Source organism: Hippoglossus hippoglossus, chromosome 7 (genome assembly GCF_009819705.1).
Source record: "Hippoglossus hippoglossus isolate fHipHip1 chromosome 7, fHipHip1.pri, whole genome shotgun sequence".
Lineage (NCBI taxonomy): Eukaryota > Metazoa > Chordata > Actinopteri > Pleuronectiformes > Pleuronectidae > Hippoglossus > Hippoglossus hippoglossus.
The window spans coordinates 11,582,103-11,606,462 of record NC_047157.1 but is presented as its reverse complement, the minus strand read 5'-3'; the positions used below and the strand labels follow the sequence as shown (position 1 = coordinate 11,606,462).

General features: G+C 42.9%; 1 protein-coding gene across 8 annotated transcripts in view; it reads left to right on the top strand.

Moving 5' to 3' along the window:
* The window catches only part of prdm16 (PR domain containing 16), a 178,998-nt gene that overhangs the window by 142,684 nt on the left and 11,954 nt on the right, over nt 1–24,360 (top strand). For 2 of the 8 annotated variants that reach the window (XM_034590304.1, XM_034590309.1), the window contains exons 4-10: nt 10,560–10,700; nt 15,825–15,927; nt 19,789–19,990; nt 20,093–20,258; nt 20,504–20,657; nt 21,300–22,974; nt 23,120–23,207. In XM_034590304.1, coding sequence (XP_034446195.1) covers nt 10,560–10,700; nt 15,825–15,927; nt 19,789–19,990; nt 20,093–20,258; nt 20,504–20,657; nt 21,300–22,974; nt 23,120–23,207 — 2,529 coding nt within the window. Of the gene's footprint in view, nt 1–10,559; nt 10,701–14,147; nt 14,563–15,824; nt 15,928–19,788; nt 19,991–20,092; nt 20,259–20,503; nt 20,658–21,299; nt 22,975–23,119; nt 23,208–24,360 lie in introns of those variants that run through there. The other 6 variants (XM_034590305.1, XM_034590311.1, XM_034590306.1 and 3 more) reach the window with 6 other exon arrangements.

Sequence of the window (24,360 nt, the reverse complement as noted above, 5' to 3'; positions counted from 1 at the left end):
GTACTCTCAGCTGCATCTTTCTTTCAAAGTGGAAGGAATCTCAATCCTTTTGTTACGCAGTGAATCTGTGCGATGAGGTTGTATTATGGGTTGTTAATAGCCTTGACAAGCCCAATGAAAGGGTCCTTAAAGCACATCTTAACATACAGAAGTTCTCTGCTGCTCATGTTTTGTGTTTGATGCCAAAATGGATTCAAAAAGTAAATGCAGCACAGTTTTTTATCTCAGAATTTGTCCTGACAGAGTCAAGTGGACGAAGAGTTCTGCTCACATGGTTCCAATAAGTCTCATGTCTGCCGCCACACAGAGGTTCTGCCACATGCTGTCCCGGCCAGCTGCTGAGAAACACTTTTTTTGTTACTTCGCAACACATTTTTGTCAATTTGGCCTCTCAAATTCTAACCTCCTGCAAAAACCTCAGACGGAGCCGAGGTGATAGGGTTGAGAAGGTCAGAGGAACGTGCGAGTGTCGCTTAGTCTCACTGAGTTAATGTCTCTTCTTGTCTTCAGTTCTCAGTCGTCATGCCAACTCAGTGATCTCATAACACACAAGGATACTACAACTTTCTGCAAAACAGGGACCAAATGATATTCCACCAGTAAGAAGTCCGATTTAAAGAAGATGGTTGGAGACAGATGTGACATCTCCTGTTTTGTGTCAGTCTGCTTCTCTGAGATTTGAGGAATGAGGTAGTGGTTGAGATAAATGTTGAGGCCAACGTTGATTTGATACTGAGCAGGGACTGACATGCAGAGGGAAAAATTCTCTTTCAGTTCATATTAGAAACCCCTGTTGTCTGGTTTGGATCACTAGAAATATCTAAATGAAAAATAGTTTTCTGGCTGCATTTTGTCTCTCCACATCCCTCTCTCTCTCTCTCTCTCTCTCTCTCTCTCTCTCTCTCTCTCTCTCACTCTCTCACTCTCTCCCTCTCTCTCTCCCTCTCCCTGTCCATTGTCTCACAAGAGCAAATGTTGTTGAAGGAAGTATTCCTTTATTTGGGTGTTAATAAATAATTGATGGTGTTGCATGTTCCACAAATTTGTCCCGAGCTCCGCTTCCCTATTTGTGTTTGCACAGTTCCAGGAATTGTCCTGTTTTGTGTTTCACTTCCGATGTCAGTCGATAGAGTGGAGGTCAAGTTGTGCCAGTGTTGAATGCAAGCTTCCTCGCTTCATTATTAGTTGCCATTATTCTTGGCATGGATTCATTAGATTTGATGGATTTAGGTACTTTGCTGGAACTCAGGATAAGTTTAATTTCATATCTGCACTATTTTAAACCCAAGAAAAGAGAGAGGTATAATTGTTGGTATAGCATTTTATGTTTAAGTTGGACATTTCACATGTTTTTCCTATATGGATTGTTATGTTTTCAACACTGTCAATTTCTTTGTTGGCTTGTGTGTTTGTTTGTCTGTGAGCAAGATAACACATAAACAACTGAACGGATTTCCATGAAACTTGTTGGAAGGATCTGGTATGAGTCAGAGAAGAATCAATTATATTTTGAAGTGTGGATCCAAATAAATGGGCGAATGCAGGATTTTTTTTTTCTCACTTTATTTAACAATTTCACCATTTTCCAAGGAAATAATTTGTGGATCTTGATTTTTTTTTTAAAACAGGCACATTTAGGGAACTGATATCGAGTAACTAATTTTGTGCAGCTTGATTGAATCTAAGGAGACAGTTGGGCCCTGGTTGTAAAATGTGCTCTGCTGAGTGTCATTCTTTTTGAAACATGAAGTGCCAAGATATATGTTCTTCATTTAGTGCAAAATGCAGAAATTGTATACGCAAATAATATTATATATATGTCCAATGCTCCATATTATCAAATCACATACATATGCAAATGGGAGGTGTATCATCTTGCTGGAGAAAGTAATTGAAGCACAATATGTTACATATTAGAGAAATAATTTAAAAGTAAAAGTCTTGCACACAGTGGCTGTATATACATGCAATCCTTTTGTATACACATTTGTGTTGGGAGGTAAATGTTTGTCTGTGTGCGTGTGGACTCTTTAGACAATAAACAACCCCTCTGCTCACTGAGCTTCCTTTCAGCCAATAAAACACATCCTCTGCTAACTCTGATTCCCTCTCAGTTAATATTCAACTAGTTCACTCGCTTTGCTCTCCTCTCGAGCCTGTTACCAATCATGTTGGCAGATTTTAAAATGAGATAAATGTTCTCGCGGGATTGTAGGATTGTTTCTTTTTGACGGAGACCAGTACGAGAACGTGTTTCTTTAGTCTGGCTCCGACCGATTCAATGGTGGTCACACATATAAGTCTGGCTGTGAGCCTTCAAACACCATCGACAGAGTGTGTGACCCTGATGTACTGTTCATATATTTCCCCATTTACACTGCACCTGCTTCACTATAATGAGCCAATATATCTGCTCACTAATTGCCCTAAATACATATCATAAACCTCGGCCTGGAGAAAGGCTGTCCAACAGTAAAACAGACATAGCATGATGGCAACTACACACACACACACACACACACACACACACACACACACACACACACACACACACACACACACACACACACACACTGGTACAAATCACATGTGCATAAAAACACACAGACACAAGCAAAAAGTCGCACATAAGCACATACACCTGCATAAAAAAACATAACATATGATGGCCTACGAAACCATGTGCCGTTACACACACACAGACACTCACACACACTCATCCAGCCTTTTAACAGGGGGCTGTAAATAACATGCAGCCATTTCATTAACGAGGTCCAGCCTGAAAACTCCCCGCCTCTCCTCTTTTAAAGTGCTCACACTTCCTGTTTAAAGTTACCCTAACCTGGCAACCCGGCACATGGCAACCTGCTCATTCAGATGAGCTGCGGGGGGTGCGGAGGTGGACACGGTGGCGTGACGTTAAAAATAACACCGAGTGGCTGAAGGTATAGTCATCAGCTACACACAACGTTTCAGATCAATCCCAAAATTTAAAAAAAAAAAGGTTATTGGTGGATTCTAAAAGCAGAGTTGATGTTTTAAAAGCAGAGAAAGAAAGAAACGTATTGTAGCAATTTAATGTTAATACAATAGTCCATATTAGTCTGTTTGTGAGTTTGTGAAGTAACGCATAGCTCTTCTTTCATGATACTGTAGGAGCAAAACTGAATCTGATGATTATTGTATTATCAGATAGTAAAAGATATTATCAGATGTACATTTTTGTCTTTGTGTTGTTATTCTGCCTTTTTTTTGGATGACGAACTTCCATCCTTGGATTCTCACCTGTATGGAAGCTGCAGTTCAAACCGTGGTTTAAGGAAAACGTTAGAAGGGTCAAATGCAAACGAAATGAAATTAGACTTGACCATGATTTTGTGAGTGTGGGAGAGGCTGGAACTTTCCACATGCTGTTTTCAGTGTGGCACAGGAGCGCTCACCACAAATGATAGCTGTGTGACGGTCGCTGCAGAGACTTTGATTTAAGAGAAGCACGTTGGTCATTAGTGAGCCGAGCCACATTCTGGCACACACACGGTACATGTACAGACACACACACACACTTACACACACAAGAACCCAGATGGCTTTTACAAGGCCCCAGGCCTTCTCTGGCCTGCCTGCCTGGTTTTTAATTATGTCGATGGCCGCCCGGCCCAGATAAAATGGGTCACATTTAACACGCCTTTACTCACCTTCACAGACACAACACATGCGCTTGCACACTGCTGACACACACTCTGACACCTTGCATACATATTACTAGTGATACATCTCACGCACAGACACACACCTTTTTACAGTGGAACTCACTTGTGTATTATACAAACAGTAAATTTGTGGTATTCAACTCAAATACTTTTACCATGATAAAAGGAAGTGTTAGACTGTGTGTGTGTGTGTGTGTGTGTGTGTGTGTGTGTGTGTGTGTGTGTGTGTGTGTGTGTGTGTGTGTGTGTGTGTGTGTGTGTGTGTGCGTGCGTGCGTGCGTGCGTGCGCGCGCGCGTGCGTGTGTGCGCGAGTATGTGTGTGTGTGTGTGTGTGCAGATTTACAACCTGTTTCCTCTTTAGCTGTCATTAGGCTGCCAGACATGGCTACACAGGTGTACTATTACCAGCATCAGTAATAGGCCTTACACACACACACACACATATATACACACACATTATTTTTAAAGGCCCAATCTATACTCACAGCACGGCTCCTCCTGAGGAAACACTCTGCCACTGACTCTTTATCCAGACTCAACCCTCTGCATTTCCACTGAAAATGTTTGATATCTGAAATGTAAATTTGAGGATGTGACAGATAAATAGTTCAAATGATTTGATGCAAATCACGAGTGTCTGTATTAATTAAAGCTTGTCTACGATGGTTGACATGAATAATTCTGCTGACGTTTACTGTTTAAACAACACATCTGAGTACATTTTTACTTTAACGTTTCTCCGGATTGACCAATGCAGGGAAATTTGTACTACTTTAATCAATCCAAGAAAAATGTACACTTGAGTAAAAGTAAAATTTTGAGTTAACCAAAATTAGTTCTTATAAAGGAGCTTTGGTTAATATTGGAGTTCAAATTCAAAGCAGAAAACATCTCAACATTGATATTATTTGTATACAAATTTTATTTAAATATTTTCTGACTCTTTCTCCAATAACACGTTTTTTCTACATATCCACAAACTTTCATTTTTCCATTTATTTTCACAAGTTTAAAAAGGGGGATACACAACCACAGCAATTAAATCATTTCACAGGCTCAAAATCTTATTGACCTTTATTTTGGCCCATAGTTTTCTCTTTACTCTTCTTTCATGTATCAAACATCTCATCCTACAACACATCCACCTTCCTCCCACGTTTACTGACATGCATGTAGAATAAAGAGTGAGATACTTTTATTAATTTGACTGGGCAACTTGCTTCGCTGCCCCCTGAATTTATTTCATTGTGAACAATCTCTCTTTCGCTGTCTTTTATTCTGTCTTTTTTCCATCGCTCGCTCTCACAGAAGGTTTATTGACGGGACCCCTAGTGTGCCTGTCCACCTCTCACTTCCACACACACACACACACACATACACACAAATGTGAGCGGACACACTCTCATTTAGACTGCTGAGTGATGTGGCAGGGTAGGGGCATCTCTGCAGGCCCCCATCCATCACACACACACACACACACACACACACATGAATATACACGTAAATGTGCACAAACACATCGGAGGCTGTGGGGATCTGCAGTCTGTCAGCCGCTTTATTAGTCTGTCCGTGTGTGTGTGTGTGTGTGTGTGTGTGTGTGTGTGTGTGTGTGTGTGTGTGTGTGTGTGTGTGTGTGTGTGTGTGTGTGTGTTGAGGGGCCTCCCAACTGGAAACAGACCCTGTTCCAGAGAGGATACACACTCTCACACACACTTCTTTATTTCTTGTTAGTCATCCTGCACCTTAATTTGCAACACCTCTAACAACCAGCTCCGCAGCCCACTTCACAGCCACTCAATCTGTCACTGTCGCTGCTCCATTTCCATGACTGTCCCTCTCTTCACGTTAAGGCAGTATGCATGTGTGCATGTGTGTGTTTGTGTTTGCACAGAATTCTTCCTCTGTCTGCCATTTTTTTATTGTCTACAACCACCCCGGCCTTGTGTTTTGTTGTATGTGCATGTGTGTACAGCTGCAGAGAAGGGGAGAAGTTTCATTTCCACTTCAGCTCCTCTACCTGAGGAGCTGTCATTCCACGCTGCCCCCTAGCGGCTATAAGAAGAAGTTCATCATCAGTCCTTGCTTGTCTCCCTGCACATTTGCACATATTCTTCATCCAGATATGTTAAAAGCATGATAAAAATTAAATGGCTTCCTTCATCTTTCTTCTTTCCCTTTGAAACAACCTGTTTTCATTTGCCGGCCACTTCCCCAGGATATGCGTCTGTGAACAAGGGGAGAGTCGGCCTTCTCTCAACATGTTCACAGTCATGCCTTCCTGTTTTCCACAGATATAAAAAAAAAAGCTTAAATGCAGAGAAATCTTTCAGCTAACGTTTGTTGAAAAACAGTTTTCTTCTCTATCTTTCTTTGTGGGACCTCACTTCCAAAAACACAGACTTCTACATAAATGGATGGTCATAGTTTGTTGCTCATGTTGATTTTCCCTGATGAGAAAAAAGCTAATATTACTTATCAATTATGTCGTAGCTGAATCCACTGAAGTTAATACTTAAAGAAAACACACCTTTGTCTGTTCTCTGACACAAAAAACATGTATAGATAAGTCAGAATGAAGTTGCATAATTTTTTATCAGTGAGAAAAATATTGTGTGAATACGGAGACTCTTTTCTATCACAAACAAGTAGACACACATGCAAACTAGGGTGTGTTCACACATTGAGACCGCGGGCAGAGTAACAAAGCACTAAGATCACACTTGATAAAAATATGCCCTCAGAGACACACAATAACCTCGCACTTAGGTCTCACATGCTGAAAGTCTGCTTCTATCTCCATCTCACATCAAAATCACAATCACCACACGCTCTGAGCTGCTATTTCCATTTTCTGCTCTCCGTCTTACAGAAAATAATATGTACCTTGTCACCAACGTCTACCCGTACAAGCAACTTTCCTCTACTAATTCAGCCCTGCGCGCCGCACACATCCGTCAGATATAACTGGCGGGGGAGAAGGCATGCCGAGACATCCATTAAAGGTTCCTAGCTGTCAAAGGTTCCCCTTTGTGTTGTGAGGAGCAATACAAGTGTCGTGCTCTTATCAGAGCTTCCTGTGGAGTTTGCCCTGCATCCTGTCCACTCAGAGGCGCTTCTCTCTCCAAAGTCTCATTGTGTCGGTGCTTGTGTGTGTGTGTGTGTGTGTGTGTGTGTGTGTGTGTGTACGTGCGCGCACACGCACTCACACATTGGTTATTTCCTGATACTATTCAAATAAAACTATAGATCAAACTTTGGAAGTGGAATATATGTGATATAGATTTAAATGATATAGGAATACACTTAATGAGAGTTACTTTTTTTTCATTTTACTTTATATATATTATATATGTATAAATGATAATTCTCCCCTCAGTTATTACAACTGTGATCTTATCTTCATTTGTTTTGCCAAATGTATCAGTTATAATAACACTGAACGCTGTGAAATCTAGAAACCCAGAGAGGCAAGAAACACGAGCGGGCCAATCATCATTAAGCAGTTTTGACACATTATGTGAAAATTATTTATAAGGGGGTGAAACGAAAAGTGAGCACCTGTGTCACTACACAAAGAAACTGTGCTCATTGTCTGGGAGGCCAAAGTTGAACCAGGAACTCAATCTCTACGCAGTGATCGATGTTTCCAACGAACAGTTTAAGTAATAATTTTAATGTTCACCTTTATTTTCTTACTGAAATAGGTTGATCTCACGTGGAATTCTGTTTTAAACCTGTTTGATCACATGACGGCTGCTGTCAAACATCTCATTTCCAAATTTGACATAATACAAATTTGCAGCACTTATCACTGTGAATAGAATTGGTTTTATTACCTCCACCATTACCTTGATGGTTGGTTTGTCTGTTTGTTAGTTTTCAGTATCACGCAAAACTAGTGGAGGGAGAAACTTAATGAAAGGATGTGGCACCAATCAATTGTGGTGCAGATCCAGATCCAGATCAAGGGATGGTTCCTGGACTTTTTTTCACTGGCTTCCAGAGAATACTTCATGGATCTTGATGAAAACATTGGCTATGTCTAGGGGCCTGATATTTATGAGTCAGTGCACTTTGATGCAGCTTGACTGTTGGTCCTTGGCAATATGTGCTCTACTGAGTGCCATTCTAGTTACTGATAAGAACGATTGTACAAACTCACAAAAGATTCAACTCAATCAAGTATAGGAATCATTTAATTGAGGAGAGGAATGGGTTGTTGAACACAGGCCCTTGATAAACTGGCTTGGAGAGTTGAGTTGAGAGAATGACTGGACAAATGAAGGTAATGGTGATTTAATCAACACAGAAACAACAACCCTGATATTTCAGTGTCGTCGTTTCTGTCTCGGCCTCTGGTCTGAGAAAGGAGGTTCTGGGAGAAAAAAATTTCAGTAGTCAGGTTGGCTTTGTTTTCTCGAAACCCTTTCACACGTGGAGCTGATGATTTCCAGCTGAGTCCTCGTCACCCACATGACGTAGGTAGGGAGTTTGGAAGAGGAGGGGGGGGGGGGGGGGGGGGGGGGCAATGAAAAAGAAAAGGTAAATAAACAAACAATCAGCCGTGGGCTTGTTCTGGCTCTCCTTCTCTGTTGCACCTCATTTGAAGCCTTATAAATCAGGCTTCCACCCGGAGACAGGGTGTTAGCAGGCCTCCCAGACAACACACACATGTGCACGAACTACACACACAGGTCTGCTGCTCATTAAGCCCACGATCAAGACCCTCAGCTGTGTGTGTGTGTGTGTGTGTGTGTGTGTAGGAGAAGAGGGGCGAACAAAATGTGTGTGTATTAATACGACCGTGCTCGATATGTAGGTTTTGTAGTAATCACACATGTGCGTTCTGTTCAGACTCTAGCTACTTTACCTTCACAATCGCAATACCCCTATGATCTCAGTTTTTCTCTGTGTTCAGACGACATGTATGATACCTGTGACCGTGTGTGTGTGTGTGTGGTTTAGGGGTATGTATGGTTAGTTATCTCACCTAAAATAAAAGCCTGGACTCACTTGAGCCGAGTGTTGAAGTGATAATCTAAGAGGAAGAGACAGGAGTCAGTTTTTATATAAAATCCTCCATTGGACATTACCATAGTGTTCTTGTGAGCGTAACTCAGTGTACTTGACAGAAAATACATAAGAGGAACTGATTACCATAAACGGTTCCACTCTCACAATCAGCAAATGCATTTACACAAGCAGCGGTTTTATTTCAAGCAAGTCAAGTCAAGATTTTGATGAATTATTTTTAGCCAAGGCATTAACAGGCGGTGCTATTCTGAAGCAGGTGTAGTTTGTGAAGAGGGTAAACTCACACCTTGGGTCGAAAGTAGCACAACATCACTGCCACATCAAGCCATGCGTACACACATCCGCCTAAAACGGTTACCGTATTCGTACAAACAAGCACATGGCAGTTCTTCCACACCTCCAACCAGACCCCTTTACATATATATTTACTCACCAAACTTGGCACCTGCACCCCCGCCCACGAAAAATACGCCTTCTGCACGCGTTCAAGCCAGACAACAAGAACATGACCATTCACACTTTACGAGCTGGGAAAAAGAGCACCATAGCGTGCCTCAAGAAAAGGGCAGCCAGTTAGGGAAGTTCGCGAACCTTGCACATCTAAAAACGTCAGTGGGTTTGTTGGTTCTTCTCCATCACACCTCGATTTCCCTCTGCAGACATTCGACTGTGATTAGGAGCGCGCAAGAGTCGAGCTAGAGGTCAGTGCTGAACTCTGGCCAGGCTGATTGGGAGTTGTAATTAGAGGAGTTGTTCTGTCTCAGGCCAGTTCTCCCCGGAGGAATCGCACAGGCTCAGTATCACATGCGGTGCCGAGGGCGAAATCGGAGCTTCAGCCCTCAGCTCGGTCGAGGGGGTTAACTCGGGGGTTTCAGCCGAGCCGCCCCCAGATTCCCCAGCAACACCGAAAACCACGACAGACACAGATGCCAATGGACACACACACACACACACACACACACACACACACAGACACACACAGACACACACACACACACAGACACACACAGACACACACACACACACACACTCACACACGCGCGCGCACACGCACACAAATGCACTCGAAGGAGCCAAGAGGAGAAGGCAACATTTTTTTGTCTTTTCCCTTTTACAATCTTTGCTCTTTCATAAATGCAGTTATTGTTGTCTGATATAAAATATCAATTATTTTTGCAATTTCAGGGACTTGTATAGATCTTTCTATAATACATAATTTCCAAATTTATCAAGAATGAGATCCCATTTTCTCTTCAGCCAAACACACAGCTTTGTTACTCCATCCTGGTTTTCCCCTCAATTTTCGCTCCACAATAAGCCCCTCTCCTCTTTTTCTCCTCCTCCTCTTCCTCCTTCATCTTTACCTCCATCCTCCTTCATTCTCTGTGAAAGCGGGTAACATGAAACCTGCTCTTGGAGTCTCAGGGGGGTGTCGGGGTTACAAAAGGTGATCAATATGTGCCAGAGAAAGTCTTTAGACAAGTGAAAGAAGCCACAGTTAGTCGACTCCCTCCTCCTTTCACCTCCTCTCCTTCTTTCCTCTTCCAGTTGTCAGGACTGACAGGGTTAGGTGGCCCTAACACCCACTGACATGTTGCCTCTGTTTGTCTTAAGGTTGACTGACATCAAACTCCTGGCATAGCCTTGTTATGTGCCCATTTCAAATGTTACGTTTAAAACCGCCTAGAACCTCCTTGAAAATGTCACTTTTAGAAATATTCCATTTTCCATATTGGTTGTTTGATGATAACCTGTTGTTTTTCATAAATATTGTTCCATTCTTTTTCTTAATGTCACCTGTCACTCTCCCAACAGGTGGTCGATGACATGGGAAACGTCAAATTTGCGCTGGACACAGGCCCGGATGCCACCGGCCCCAGCTGGCTCAAATACGTCCGCTGTGCCCCGTCATTCGAGGAGCAGAACCTCGCAGCCTGTCACCTCACCGGAGACCAGGTGAGGGGAATTGTTCTGGTTGCTTCCCATCCCCCAATTTTCGACACTTTGATTCGTGTTGATGTGTATGAGCAGGCTTGCGTGCGTGTGCGTGTGTGTGTGTGTGTGTGTGTGTGTGTGTGTGTGTGTGTGTGTGTGTGTGTGTGTGTGTGTGTGTGTGTGTGTGTGTGTGTGTGTGTGTGTGTGTGTGTGTGTGTGTGTGTGTACCATTTTGAGGGCAAAATGGAGGCTGGGCCAGTTTATTGTGCCGCAAGGAAATGATCCACCTCCAGAGGCTGAAGAATAACCTGCCACTATTGAGTCACATAACAACCATCACACAAAACTTGGTTTTCTTCTGTAGACAGAGTAGTTTCTCTCTTGCTGCTTCCTATGGCCCATCCACTCTCGCTCTGAAGAAACTTGCGTAGGGCATCAGATACTTTTGGAAGGATTCCCAGTCAGTGCCCATAAAACCCCAACTGCTTAACTAGGCTCTAACCTCAACCCCATGCAATGTGTGCGCCACAACTTACTGCTGCAGTATATGAGCATATTTCCCTGTTTCTGTTTGGCCTGCAGAAGCAGTTTTTCTCCTGTTATGCATTGCTGAGTCTTGTCCCAGTTTCTGCTAAAAGAAATGCCAGCTGCCATGTATTCACACATATTTCATTTTAATTTCGGTGCAGTTTGAGAGTGAAATCGTGCCGGCTCAAAACAAACACCATGCAAGGAACAAAGCAGGAATAAGATGGGGCACTGAAACATGAGTCATGATGCCAGTGTGACAGTAACCAAATGCATCCATATGACTCGCTTGTGTGTTTCCACATTCCTGTCACTCCGCTGTTATTTGTTTCCTAATCCCTGCCTACATGGCTCTTTCCCCCTCCTGTCTCGGTCTCTGGCCGCCTGTTCCTCGCCGTCTTTGTCTTCTTTCTCCGTCCTCGTGTCTTGATCTGCCACCTGTCACTCTGTCACACCGAGGGGACAGGCTAGTGTGTCCGTTTAAGCCACAGACATTAAGCCTGACCGATAGAGAGAAAGGGGACTCGGACCTGGTGCGAGAGCGAACACACGGGGGCCTCCGAGATTGACAAGCACCAATTGGCTGGCAACACCAACCCGCCTAATCCTTTTAAGATTTTCACATCAGTGCCCCCTGCCACTGCCACACAATGTCAAAGAAAGAATCAGGACACCGGTGAAATTGTGGTGAATTATCAGAACCAGAAGAGGCCAAGTGCACTATGGGTTTTTGATGTATTTGTGGTTGTTTGTACGCAGCATATGGCTTTGCTTTTGTTTGCCTGACCAGTTGCTTGGTGTGTAGTGGCTCACAGGTATGACCCTATGATTTATTTACAAACATCCCACACACACATATGCAGCCACTCAGTGCTAAAATGTATAATTTAACAGACTATTCAGTGATTTTTCCTTTTTCTTGTTTTATCGTATCAGCATGCACAATGCATGAGTTTATGGAAATATGTGCACACAGGGCAAATTCAGATGCAAGGAGTAACCTTTTAAAAAGCAAGTGGATAATTTATTTGTTTATTTGTTTGTCATTAATGATGCACGATGAACAAATGTATGAATCATCATGCATAATTTAGATGTTTATGGCCTTGCAATAATTTGGTATTATTTTGTATATGTTTCATATGCAACAGTAAATCTACTTTGGATACAGATTCTTTAGAAGTTAAGCTGGTCTTTGGATTTTTTTTTTTTTTTTTTTTTTTTATTGTGTGTGTGTGTATGTGTGTGTCAGAAAGATGTACTAGTGCTATTTGCATGTATGTGCAGACAGCCACTGTTTCAAAACAACTTTTCTCACCTGATCCTGCTGCAGTTTTATCCTAATGCAATATTCGGGCAAATCCCCATGTTTTATGTGTGTGTGTTTGTCTGTGTGAGTTTATGTTTGTGAATGCATGTGTCTAGCACAAAAAAATAGTTCCCATTCATAACGAATAAACTGGTGTGTAAGCGACCCCATTCAGTGGTTCTAAGGCCAAAGTTGCATCTAGTGAAGGAAACGGCTGAGAAACCGAGAGCGCAATGGGTGGTGTGTGTGTGTTTGTGTGTGTGTTTTGTATGTGAGTTGGTGTGTAGGAGATGGGCTTTTGAAAAAGAGATGAACCTTGTCCACCTTCTTGTCAGTCCTTCATCTTTTGTGTTTTGGAGTGGAGCCCTTTCCAACAGTGTTTGATCTGCCCCTCTACCCCCGGACGGATCCATCAATAAACAGACACTGTTTGTGTGTGTGTGTGTGTGTGTGTGTGTGTGTGTGTGTGTGTGTGTGTGTGTGTGTGTGTGTGTGTGTGTGTGTGTGTGTGTGTGTGTGTGTGTGTGTGTACGAGGCAACACTGGGGGATTATTGCGGCCCCTACGGCTGGCATTGATCGATGAGGCATCTGTCCCCTGAACACTGGACAGAGATGGGAAGAGGTCAAGACAGGCATGAGTGTGTAGGCCTTGTACTGTAGGAAACACACACACAAAGACAAACGCACAAAGACACACACACACAAAAACAACAAAGATTTTGAAAGATTAAAAATATTTAAAGACACTATAGATATTAATTAGGAAGGTAATTAAAAAGTACTTATTAATTAACTGTCTATTTTTGTTTAAAAGAAAAAATATTTAACAGAAGCTTACCGCAAAAAGATTTATCTAATAACAAATCTAATCACATAAAATGATATGAGATTTCATGAGATTTAAAATGAACAGATTACAAGTTATATTTCATATAAAAATTGCGTGAAAAATAGTTAAAAAATTGTGCAAATAAGATATTCTAATTTTGTTCATTCTTTATACATTTTTTAAGTGTTTTTCTCCAGTTAACCTATTTTTGTTGCGTTTTATGCAATGTTTGTTTTTGTTAAAACAAGTTAGGATATTGATTAAGTAAAAGTCAAATAATAATGCTAATAAATAATAGAATTTAAAAATAACAGTTTTGCTGATGAGTGAAAGGGCTATAGAGAAAAAAAAAATTCAGAAGTTGTATTAAAGTTACTATTTTATTATTACTTATCTCATTTAATCCAGACCTGAGAGCTTCCCAACTCAGTGCAGATAAGTTTGGGCCAAAGTGGAAGAAAGTGAAGGAAACAGTGTTGCAGCGCTCTGACCACAAGTTCAGTAACATGTCATCAATATGTCGATCGATAAGGTAGATATTTATGATCTTATCTATACGTTCGCGTGCGTGTGTAAGTCCGTGGCTTCCATGGGGTGTGTTTGAGGGGAGCGCGGTGAGTTCAAGTCTGCCGAGGCTGTCTCATCCATTATTTACATCGATAATAGATTTATTATCAAGCAGCGGCTGCAGGGATCGGAGATGCGGGGAGGGGTCTGCGCCGTAGATCCCTCAATCCTTTTGGCTGGAGATAAGACGAGGAGGAGTGGCCGACGGGTAACCGAGAGAACACCGAGGGGCATTAGGGAATCACTAATGAGAGAGAGAGAGTCCGAGAGACAGAGAAAGAGAGAGAGAGAGAGACTCATCATCATCTTCATCATCATAGAGAGAGTCGCTCACTTGACTAGATTATAGAGCTCAGCCCGGCAGACGCGCGCCGGGCTTCATCCAGCCACAGGGACCGATCCGCGACCGTCAGTCCGTGCGTCCGTCCGTCCGTCCGTCCGTCCGTCCGCAGCGCGCCCGGCTGCTCCGCGACCTCCGCTCCCCGGCTCCGCTCCGCTCCTGCGCCCCGGCTCCAGCGCTGCCCTCCCCGGTAGACCTACTATGGGTTGCGTCGCCAACTCCACCGGGACCGAAGTGCTCCTGCAGCTGGAGGCTCTCCGCAGCGCCGCGCAACTCTCCCAACTCCTCCGGCTCACGGAGAAGAGAAAGGTCAGGTCGGAAAAGTGTCGAGAGAAGAGTCCGCAGCCAGAGTGTTGTTACTGTTGTTAATTATAACTATTATAACAGTGTAGGCCTAATACTCTATAATATTAATTGTAAGAAGGTTTTTTGTAAAAGCTGGTCCTGGTCTCATCTTAGGATCACTAAGTGTTGCGAGTTGTTTTCCCCAGCTTTTTCCTCCGTGAGTGTGTGTGTGTGAGTGTGTGTGTGTGTGTGTGTGTGTGTGTGCTCTGCCCTCTCTGCACCGTTGGATTGGTGCAGAGCGCCCCCATGCGCTCAGAGGCCACATGTTTCTGCATGCAGCCACTTGAAGTCGATGTTTGCGCTGTGTTTTATTGCGATGCTGTTTTATGTTTCAATCGAATAATTGTTTTCTTAAGTTATTTGATTTGGTACATTTTTATTTGACGTGTATTTTATTGCATGAGCGTAGTTTGCTTCACAGGTTTTTCTGGATGCTGGGTAGAGACATGAGGCCTTGGGAAATGAATGGCCTCAGATTTTGCCATAAATTATATTCTTGTTATCTCAGTTTTCCTCGTCTTTATTATAGTGGAAAAATAAACCTTAAAATCAGTGAATAATTACATATTTTATGCTGGATCACACGGGTAAAACGAGCTGAGTTAAAGGGGATGTGTTGTGCAGATAAGACCCGACATTCTCCGGTTCTCTGCAGATGGAAATAAAAAAAAAACATAGGAGAAGCTTTTTGATGTTTATTTCATTTTCGTTCAGACTGTTTAGATTCATCACAACGTCATTTTTTATTTGTATTTTTTTCTACTTTTCTTTTAATCAACGTCTAATTGTTGTGAAAGAACACAAAACCTAATCTATTCCTCGTTTTAATTGACCTATGACGGGTGAACACTTTATATTCGTTTTGTTTATTTTCTATAAAGTGTGAGTGAATGTGGAATGAATTATTGGGTGTTTTTATTAAAATTAATATCTGACAGCCTTTTAATTTGGACAAATAAATAGTAAAAGTGTGAATATTTCAGATGATAAATGATCCTCCATATAGTCTGGATATTATAGTTTACATTAAGACATGTATTATGTTTTTTTTTCTTAATAACAACATATTAATATGCTAATATGATCAATTTCAACATAAGGTCCTTCCTTTAACTGCGATAGTAAATGTGAAGGTTCAGACTTATTAAATCCATGTTGACCTTAAGTTAAAGTCTCTCTCTCTCTCTCTCTCTCTCTCTCTCTTTCTCTTTCTCTTTCTCTCTCAGATTTATTATAAAGCGGTGCGGGACATTGACGCAGGGGAGGAGCTTTTAGTGTATATGAAGGACGGTATTTTCCCCGAGGGATCCATGGCACCCAACCTACAAGGTAAGATTAATGCGCGTCATTAGCGCACATTTTAAACAAACTCCAACCTGCATCCTGTGCTGCTCTAAGCGGTCAACACACTCCAGAGCCCGCTACATGTGATGAGAGGAGGGACAGAAAAAAGACACCATCTCTCCTTTCACGAATTTCCTCTTTCTTTTTCTTCCCCAAGAAATGTGAATTATTCAAATCATGAATTTCCAGAGAGGAATTAAATCCCCTCTAAGGCCTGAGGCTGAAGGCCGCGTGTGGACCAGTCATTTAAAATGGACCTGCCAATAATAATGGAGGTTGTGGTCTGAACTGCGCGCTCACAAAGCTGGGATGTGGCTAATGGGCCTCTCGGCCTGAAAATAGATTGGCACATGTCACGTTCCATCCTGAGCAGGTTGAAGCTTTTTCTCTTAACGAGAAGATCAGACAATATTCAGAACAGTATCCTTCGAAACACATGATGAACTTTAAGCTGTTTGGAATTGTTTCACCTCGACCAAAGCACAATAAATGAAATCTTTTTATTTTTAGGCCAAATTAAAATTCATAGTTTATCAGTCTTTTTTTTAAAAGGTTTTTACTCATATTTCATCTTTACTCTTTGTCACGTTGTTGCATTTAGTGATTTGGCTCTTACCACCAGAAACATATAATAAATGAATAGGCCTAAGTCAATAAATAAATAAACAGATGAAATAAGGTTAGATATTATAATATTATGCTTAAAATGACTGGCCTATCACAAGCAACATATATGCTCAAAAATAGTTCAAATGTTTAATAATATAAAATATGTTGTTTAAGCCTTATAATTACATTTTATTAAAAATGGATGCACTCGCTTTTAGCCAGTGTTTCCAGTTTGATTCGTGTTAAAGAATTTGGTATTTTGGATTTTTTTTAAATCAAATTAGATGTTGAGACAATTCATTTGTGCATTTATTATTTGAACTTTGCTCTGCGGTTATATTATCACTAAAAATCTGCACGATCGTGTGAGGTGCTCTGCTGTCTGGTAAGAGTCTCACATTTCAAAGGCCACCACATTTGTAGGTGCTCTCAGCCGCCCGTCTCCCCCCCCCCACCCTCTGAGTGGGTAACCTGACTCACTGCAGCTACCTTTCAACCGTGTCTCTGCAAGTCAGACTGAATATGTTCAATATTTTATCTCATAATCTGACTTGGACAGCTGTTCATTGTCGACCTGGACTTTTCTTTCAATGTTCACTTAAGCGTAAAAGGGCCCGTAGTTCCGCTGTATCCCTGAAAACATCTTGGACTTATTGTGCTGAAGGGCTGTTGTCAGGTAAACGCTGTTTTGTTGTGTTTCTGGATCCACGGATGAAAAACCAAAAATCGGATTACTCTTACTTGTCATTGGTCATAAAAAAGGATGGAGGGAGAACAAGATGTGCGTGAGATGTGCAGTTCACTCTAGTCCTCCTCCCCCCCTGCGTGATGCACAGTTTATGCACTGATCTCAAATCGGGGAGCTCAAGAGTATGGACGAGAACCAGATTGGCGTGTTGTAGGAGTGTGTCAAAGGCGGAGCAGACTTGTAAATGATTTGTTCATTTCCTCTGTGTGTGTGCATGCAAGAGGGAGGCAGACGGAGAAAAGAGAGACACTCCACCTGCCAGAATGTGTGCGTGCGTGTCACAGCCAAAGTATTTGGCATTGTGTGTTTGTGTGAGAGAGGGACGAAGGCGAGCAGGGGGAAACAAAACGAGCATTATAATTCATCTGCCGTTTGAAGATGTTTGTGATGGAGTGAGACAGGCAAACAGAGAGAGAGAGAGAGACAGCTGTCCACTCACAGCAGTGATCAAAGTGTCTGTATTGTGTGCTTGGCTCCATGTATTTGTGTTAGTGTGTGTGAGAGAGAGAGGGAAGCTAGTGTAGCAGGGCTGAGTGGGAGCTTGGCAGTGCAGCCCTGTTCTCTGTGTCTGGCTTATCAGAGAAGGAATTTGAAGTAGAGGACTTGAGGAGTCCCCCGAGACCTCACCCATGCTCCCAGATTAGCTGCTAAACTGCACATAATTGTGCTTCCCTTCGTCTCCCAGAGAGCTATTAGTCTCCCCTTTATAACCCCCCTACACACTCACCCACCCCATTCCAACCCAACCCAAGAGCCCAGACCAGACGAACTGAAATAACGCAGGCACGCCGATGCACACACGCAAAGTCCCTTCATTTGTGTGTATCCTCGGTGAAACACACACACCTGAGGATCCATATGCACCTGAAGGTTTCTCAGCGGCTCCTGTTGCAAGAGGAGTTGTACTTTCTTGAAATATGTGCACGCTGGTGTCAGAGTTAGTTTAGCATTTGAGCTCAGTGTAATGGGCCATTGACCGAGAGGTCATTTATCCTCCCCAAGGTTAGAAAACATTGATGTCGCTCCACTAATGCCCTTTTAATGTGTCCAAGAAGTTCCAGCTGGATAAACGGCCACATGGAGTAGAAAACAGGTGAGCAATGCACCGCAAGTCGTTTTGGATAAACCCATTTAGTGCAGCTTGAAGTGATGGATGGGTGTGTGTGGTGTGTTTGGACACCTAGCGGGGGTCAACTCAGACTTTGGCTGCTTAGGTCATGGCAAAGAGGGTACATGGCAGGGTGGTGCTGAAATCACCATGGGGTTGGCGCCACTGTGCCCCTGCTTACCTCAGTTCCTTGTGGCTCATTCTTTTTGGAAAATGCTCACATAAATACATGCACACAAACAGACACACACACACACACACACACACACACACTTGTGTCCCCGCACAAAGACTCTCCGCTGGGCTTTTCCCTGATCTGTTGAACTTGGCATCTGACTCAGGAACTTGCTATTGAAAAACTTGGCCCGAGTTTTATGCGTTTGACCTTGATGGTGAGAAGTATTGTAAAGGTTATCAACATGGAAGGGGAAGACCGGCCCCTCTTGTTTCCCCTGTGTGCTATTACACCAACAGTCTGAAAGCAAACACTTGCTTTAACAAGCAATTAGCTGTGTTAATGAAGGCTACGTTTCACTGCTAATTGATTTCCATTTTATGTGAATGTCAATTGCAGGATTGTTGCTTGAATGGGAGTCTATTTAGCTGTAACTAACACAGAGATAGACTATTGTTCTTGTTAAGTGACTATTGACAATTTTTATATCACAGTTATAACAGTATGTTACTTGGCTCGGCTTCTTCAGGAAGATGCAACCTAAAGAATGTAAATAAGCACTCACTCGTTTCTTTGTGCAGCAAAGTCACTATTGTCTTGACTTCCATAAAATATAGCTGTTGCCGTCGTCAGGGAGGTTAGGTTTTCATTTCTTTGTTTGCAGAATTACGCAAGAACTACTCAACCAATTTCCATGGAATTTTCAGGGGGGCTGGGGTATGACCCAAGGAAGAACCCATTTAATTTAATTTTGGTTAGGAATTATACATTTTTTTAAACTTTCTTTAACAGTGCAAGTTTGCGTAATAAGATCTTGTGAATTTAAATGTGGTTAAACAAAGGGACTGTTGGGTTGTAAGTGCTCTTCTACTTTTGTTTGCATTGATTAAACGTCAGTGGACACAACTGCCCTTAGTTGTTGACAACCTTATAGTAAAAAAATATTTTGTCCTCCTCTAGAAATCTGGTTTACCTTAAAATGAAAATGTAGAATGACACTCCAAGTTTGGAGATGTGTTCTTTATTATTATGTGGACTTAAACATAATAAACAATAATTTAGTACCATTAGAACTTTCTCTCTCAGTGTCAAACTATAATATTTAAACAGCTGATTCATGTCAAACATCTTTTCACACAGCTAAGATGATAATGACTTGAATTGTGTGATGGCTCAACATGTCTGTGTGTGTCTGTGTGTTCGTAGACGAGCAGATGTACCGCTGTGAAGACTGTGATGAGCTGTTCTCCTCAACGCTCGAGCTACGGCGGCACCAGAAGTATTCGTGCACCAGCGCAGGCTCTATCTTTGACACACTGAGAGAGGACTTCAAACAGGAGCACGAGGACAGCGACGAGCCCGTCCACGAGTGTAAAGACTGTGAGAAGATCTTCCCAAATGAGTACAGGTACACAGACATACAATGATAATACTTAAAAAAAAAAAATAACATACATAGTCAACACACACTTAACCTACTCACTGATCAACGTGTGCTCTCTTCATCAAGTCTGGGCCAACACATGATAGTCCACACAGAGGAGAGGGAATACAAGTGTGACCAGTGTCCAAAAGCCTTTAACTGGAAGTCCAACCTCATCCGTCACCAGATGTCACATGACAGTGGCAAGCGCTTTGAGTGTGAAAACTGTGATAAGGTACAGCATACCCGGCACGTAAGTTGTACACAGGAAACACACAGGCTTCAACCTCTTCAGAAATTTTGATGGTCTTGTATATTTTAGCCTTGGTACATAACCTTACTAGATATTGATTTTAGCAAATTTATGTGGATGTTAAAGCAATAAGTACAAATAACAATGTCAACGTCTAATATATAATAACTGGGAGAAAATACAAATTTATTTATGTTTTTGATTGTTAATTATGGCGTGCATTGCATTTTTCTTTCAAACTTCAGGTGTTCACAGATCCCAGCAACCTCCAGCGCCACATCCGCTCCCAGCACGTGGGCGCACGCGCTCACACGTGTCCCGAGTGTGGCAAGACCTTCGCCACCTCGTCAGGCCTCAAGCAGCATAAGCACATCCACAGCAGTGTCAAACCCTTTATCTGTAAGTGAGAGCACAGGGAGTTCATGATGGCCTCATCCTTATCACTACATCTATTTTATGTCTCTTTTTTTTCTACCTCCTCAATCTCTCCATCATACATTATTCTGTCTTTCTTCTCCACGTGCAGCAATTTGTAATTCTGCTAACATTTTCTGAACTAAGCACACTTGTTATGTCCAGAGATCATGCCTGTGTTGCTATTAATTTGATTATACTGTAAATAATTTGACCCATTCACTTAAGCTCCTTTTCCACAGAAGGCTTTCTGACATATAGTTTAGATCGGTTTGGACTTTTTTACACTAATGAAAAATAAGCAAATACAATGTTGATATATGATTCTTTTTAATTATGATTCATAGACCTATTTTTTCTACCTTTCAAGTAAAGTAAATTGAAAACATATGTATTGTAATTCTGTCTTGAATTAGTCCAGTAATTATTTGGCATTAAATACATCACAATGCAGCTACAGTAATTCGGGAATGATTTAGCTGTTTCCATTTGCAGAATGACTGGTTGATTTCATCCACAGCAGCTCCCTTCCTTTTCTAGGACTATTTCATCAGTTTCCATTCAGATGTATGTTGAAAATGATTTGGTATTCAGAGTTAGAGACAGTGTTAAAATGGGTTTAACCAGGCCCTGATGGGCTGTGTCTTTTTGCTCCCCCAGGCGAAGTGTGCCACAAATCCTACACCCAGTTCTCTAACCTCTGCCGCCACAAGCGCATGCATGCTGACTGCCGCACCCAGATCAAGTGTAAGGACTGTGGGCAGTTGTTCAGCACTACCTCCTCCCTCAACAAGCACCGTCGCTTCTGTGAGGGCAAAAATCATTATGGCTCTCCTGGAGGGATGTTCAACCCTGGCATCCCCATGAGCTCCAGCCCCATCATGGCTAAGGCCAAGTCCCATCATCACCACCTTTCAGCTCTTAACCAGTCAGGGTTAGGATTCACTGACTACTTTCCCTCCCGACCTCACCCTCATGCTGGCTTGCCCTTCTCCCCAGGACCCCATGGCTTCCCATCCCTTCCCCATGGTTTCCCAGGTATCTTCCCACCTTCACTGTATCCCCGACCACCTTTATTGCCGGCTAGTCCGTTGATAAAGAACCCGCTGGGGAGCAGCAGTCAGGAGGTGAAGCTTCCTCGGAGTCCCCTACATTTACCTCCAATGTCCCTGGTTAGCTCGACAAACAGCAATGGAGGCAACAGTTTGAGTCAGATGGAAGACAAAGAGAAAGAGAACAAACTGGATTTATCCTCTAGTGGAGAAGCAAAGTCAAAATCTAAGATGGCCGACATGTCGGACGGAAGTGATCTTGAAGACGTTAATACCACAAGTGGGACAGATTTGGACACCACCACTGGTACTGCTTCAGGTGATGGTTCTGACCTGGAGAGTGACGGCGAGAGTGAACGCGAGCGAATTGGCAAAAGAAGGAAGCCATCTGGGACCATGTCAAGTCAAGAAGTCCACCAGTCAGAAGACACGAACAGTGCGTTGATATCAGCCATGTCTAGTTCGGGGAATCTCGTGCTTGATCGTCCATTTCTCTCTTCTGTATCATCCCATCACTCCTTCTTCCCTCCACCCGATGAGCAAGCCCTCCTACCCAATACCATGCATGCCAATGCAGCCACCACAGATTCCATCAAAGCCATTGCTTCTATTGCGGAGAAATATTTTGGTCCAGGTTTGATTGGTCTTCATCAGGAGAAGAAGATGGGTCCATTGCCTTACCATTCCATGTTTCCCTTCCAGTTCCTGCCCAACTTTCACAACTCCCTCTATCCCTTCAGTGCTGATCGAGCTGCCCTCAATCCTAGTATGTTCTTCAAGGCAGAGCCCAAGTCACCTCGAGAGCAGCTTCATAAGATAGTTTCTGGTGCCCCAAGCGCTCCTGCTCCCAAAGTGGAGTCACCATTCGATCTCACCACAAAACCCAAGGAGACCAAGTTATCTCATCCCAACCCGACAAACCCCTCACACCCCAACAGTAGCACTGGGAGCAGTAGTGGACCTTTAGCGATATCCGGCGGTGAAGAACAGCCATTGGACCTCAGCATTGGCAGCCGGAGCCGAGGTGGTCATAATGGCGTGGCAGCTGAGCCACACAATCGAAAGAACCACATGTATGGAGTCCTAAAGGGGATCTCCATCAAGGATGAAGCACCAGCTGGGTTCCCCCACTCCCAGTCATTGCACCTATCCTCCATCTCCCAGCACCAGCAGCACCAGGCCCAGCCACATCAGCCACCACCCCTGCACTACGCCAAGCCCTCGGCATTCTTCATGGACCCCATATACAGGTATTTCAGCCCCGATTCGACCAGAAACTGCTGTTGCCACATCAAGCCTTTTATGTACACACATTGGAGATGGTAGAGGTTGGTGGTTAGTGTGTGATTGAACCTGACCTTGGTACGTAACCCCCCCGCCTTGTTGTTGGTCCAGCAGGGTGGAAAAGAGGAAGCTACTTGACCCCGTTGGAGCTTTGAAGGAGAAGTTCCTCAGGCCTTCACCGCCGCTCTTCCACCCACAGGTAATATTACAACACACGCACACGCACACACACACACACACACACACACACACACACACACACACACGCACATACACAAACAATCACACATTGCAAATCTAGGAAGGCGCTTGCCGTAATCTTAGTTAGAAACAGTAAGTGGTACATGCACTTTGAACAAAAACTACAGCAAGGGAATACCAAACAGGGGAATTGACTCCAGGTATTACATATAGGCTTATTACTCCCAGATGCTATCAACTATTATGTTCATACCATGTATTATGTGAAAATACTTCACTCCTGCCTCCCACGCCGCTGCAACCTGAATTGATAGGGCCCTATGCACCATCATTCCACAGTGTTGATGTTATTTTCTCAAGGGTTCTGTATGATTTCTTCCTTTGTTTACCAAATGGCGCCTGTGTACCTCGTCACTTCTACCTTTTTCAGAAGACACAGTCTGTTATCGCAGCCCCTTTGATAATCAGTCACATTGTTCGACTGTCCCTAGGCCCTCCCCGGCCTCTGCAAATCTTGATTGCAAGGAATGATAGTATTAATAAAAGAAAGAATAATAACAGTTTGATTTGTACCTCTCTTGGCCATGCTAATCTTAGTCGTGGCATTGTTTCATGCGCTGAGAGCCCACAGGCCAACTAATAACTCAATCCCCTCCAAGTTTTTTTCTCTGTGGCTGGCTGGCTGGCTAGATAATAGCACCGTGTCCATCAAGGACATCCTGTGTTTGTGTCCAGGAGAATGGGGGGCTCTCGTTGGGGAAGCGGTTTAATCTGACCTGGAAATCTGTGTCCTCAGTCAACTGTTACTTTGCAATACACACATTTGGTGCACATACAGACAGATACATTTACACATGAGCATGCATTAACATATAGGACATTTACATACAAGCTTATGTGTGTAGTTATGCCTTTACACAAGGTGTAAGAAAAATGTGCTTTGAGTGCAACAATCATCCCTGCTCACAATCTTCTTTAACACTATGTTCTTCATTGGACGGATGGATTCAGAACTGAAGCCACAATTCTTTGCCTTTTAATTTCTGGGAAAATACCTGTGACCTTGGTTGTCTCTGAGAGATTGTAATGTGACACAAAGGAGAGGATGTCAAGCCACATGATTTACTCTGTGTCAGTTATTTAATTCATAA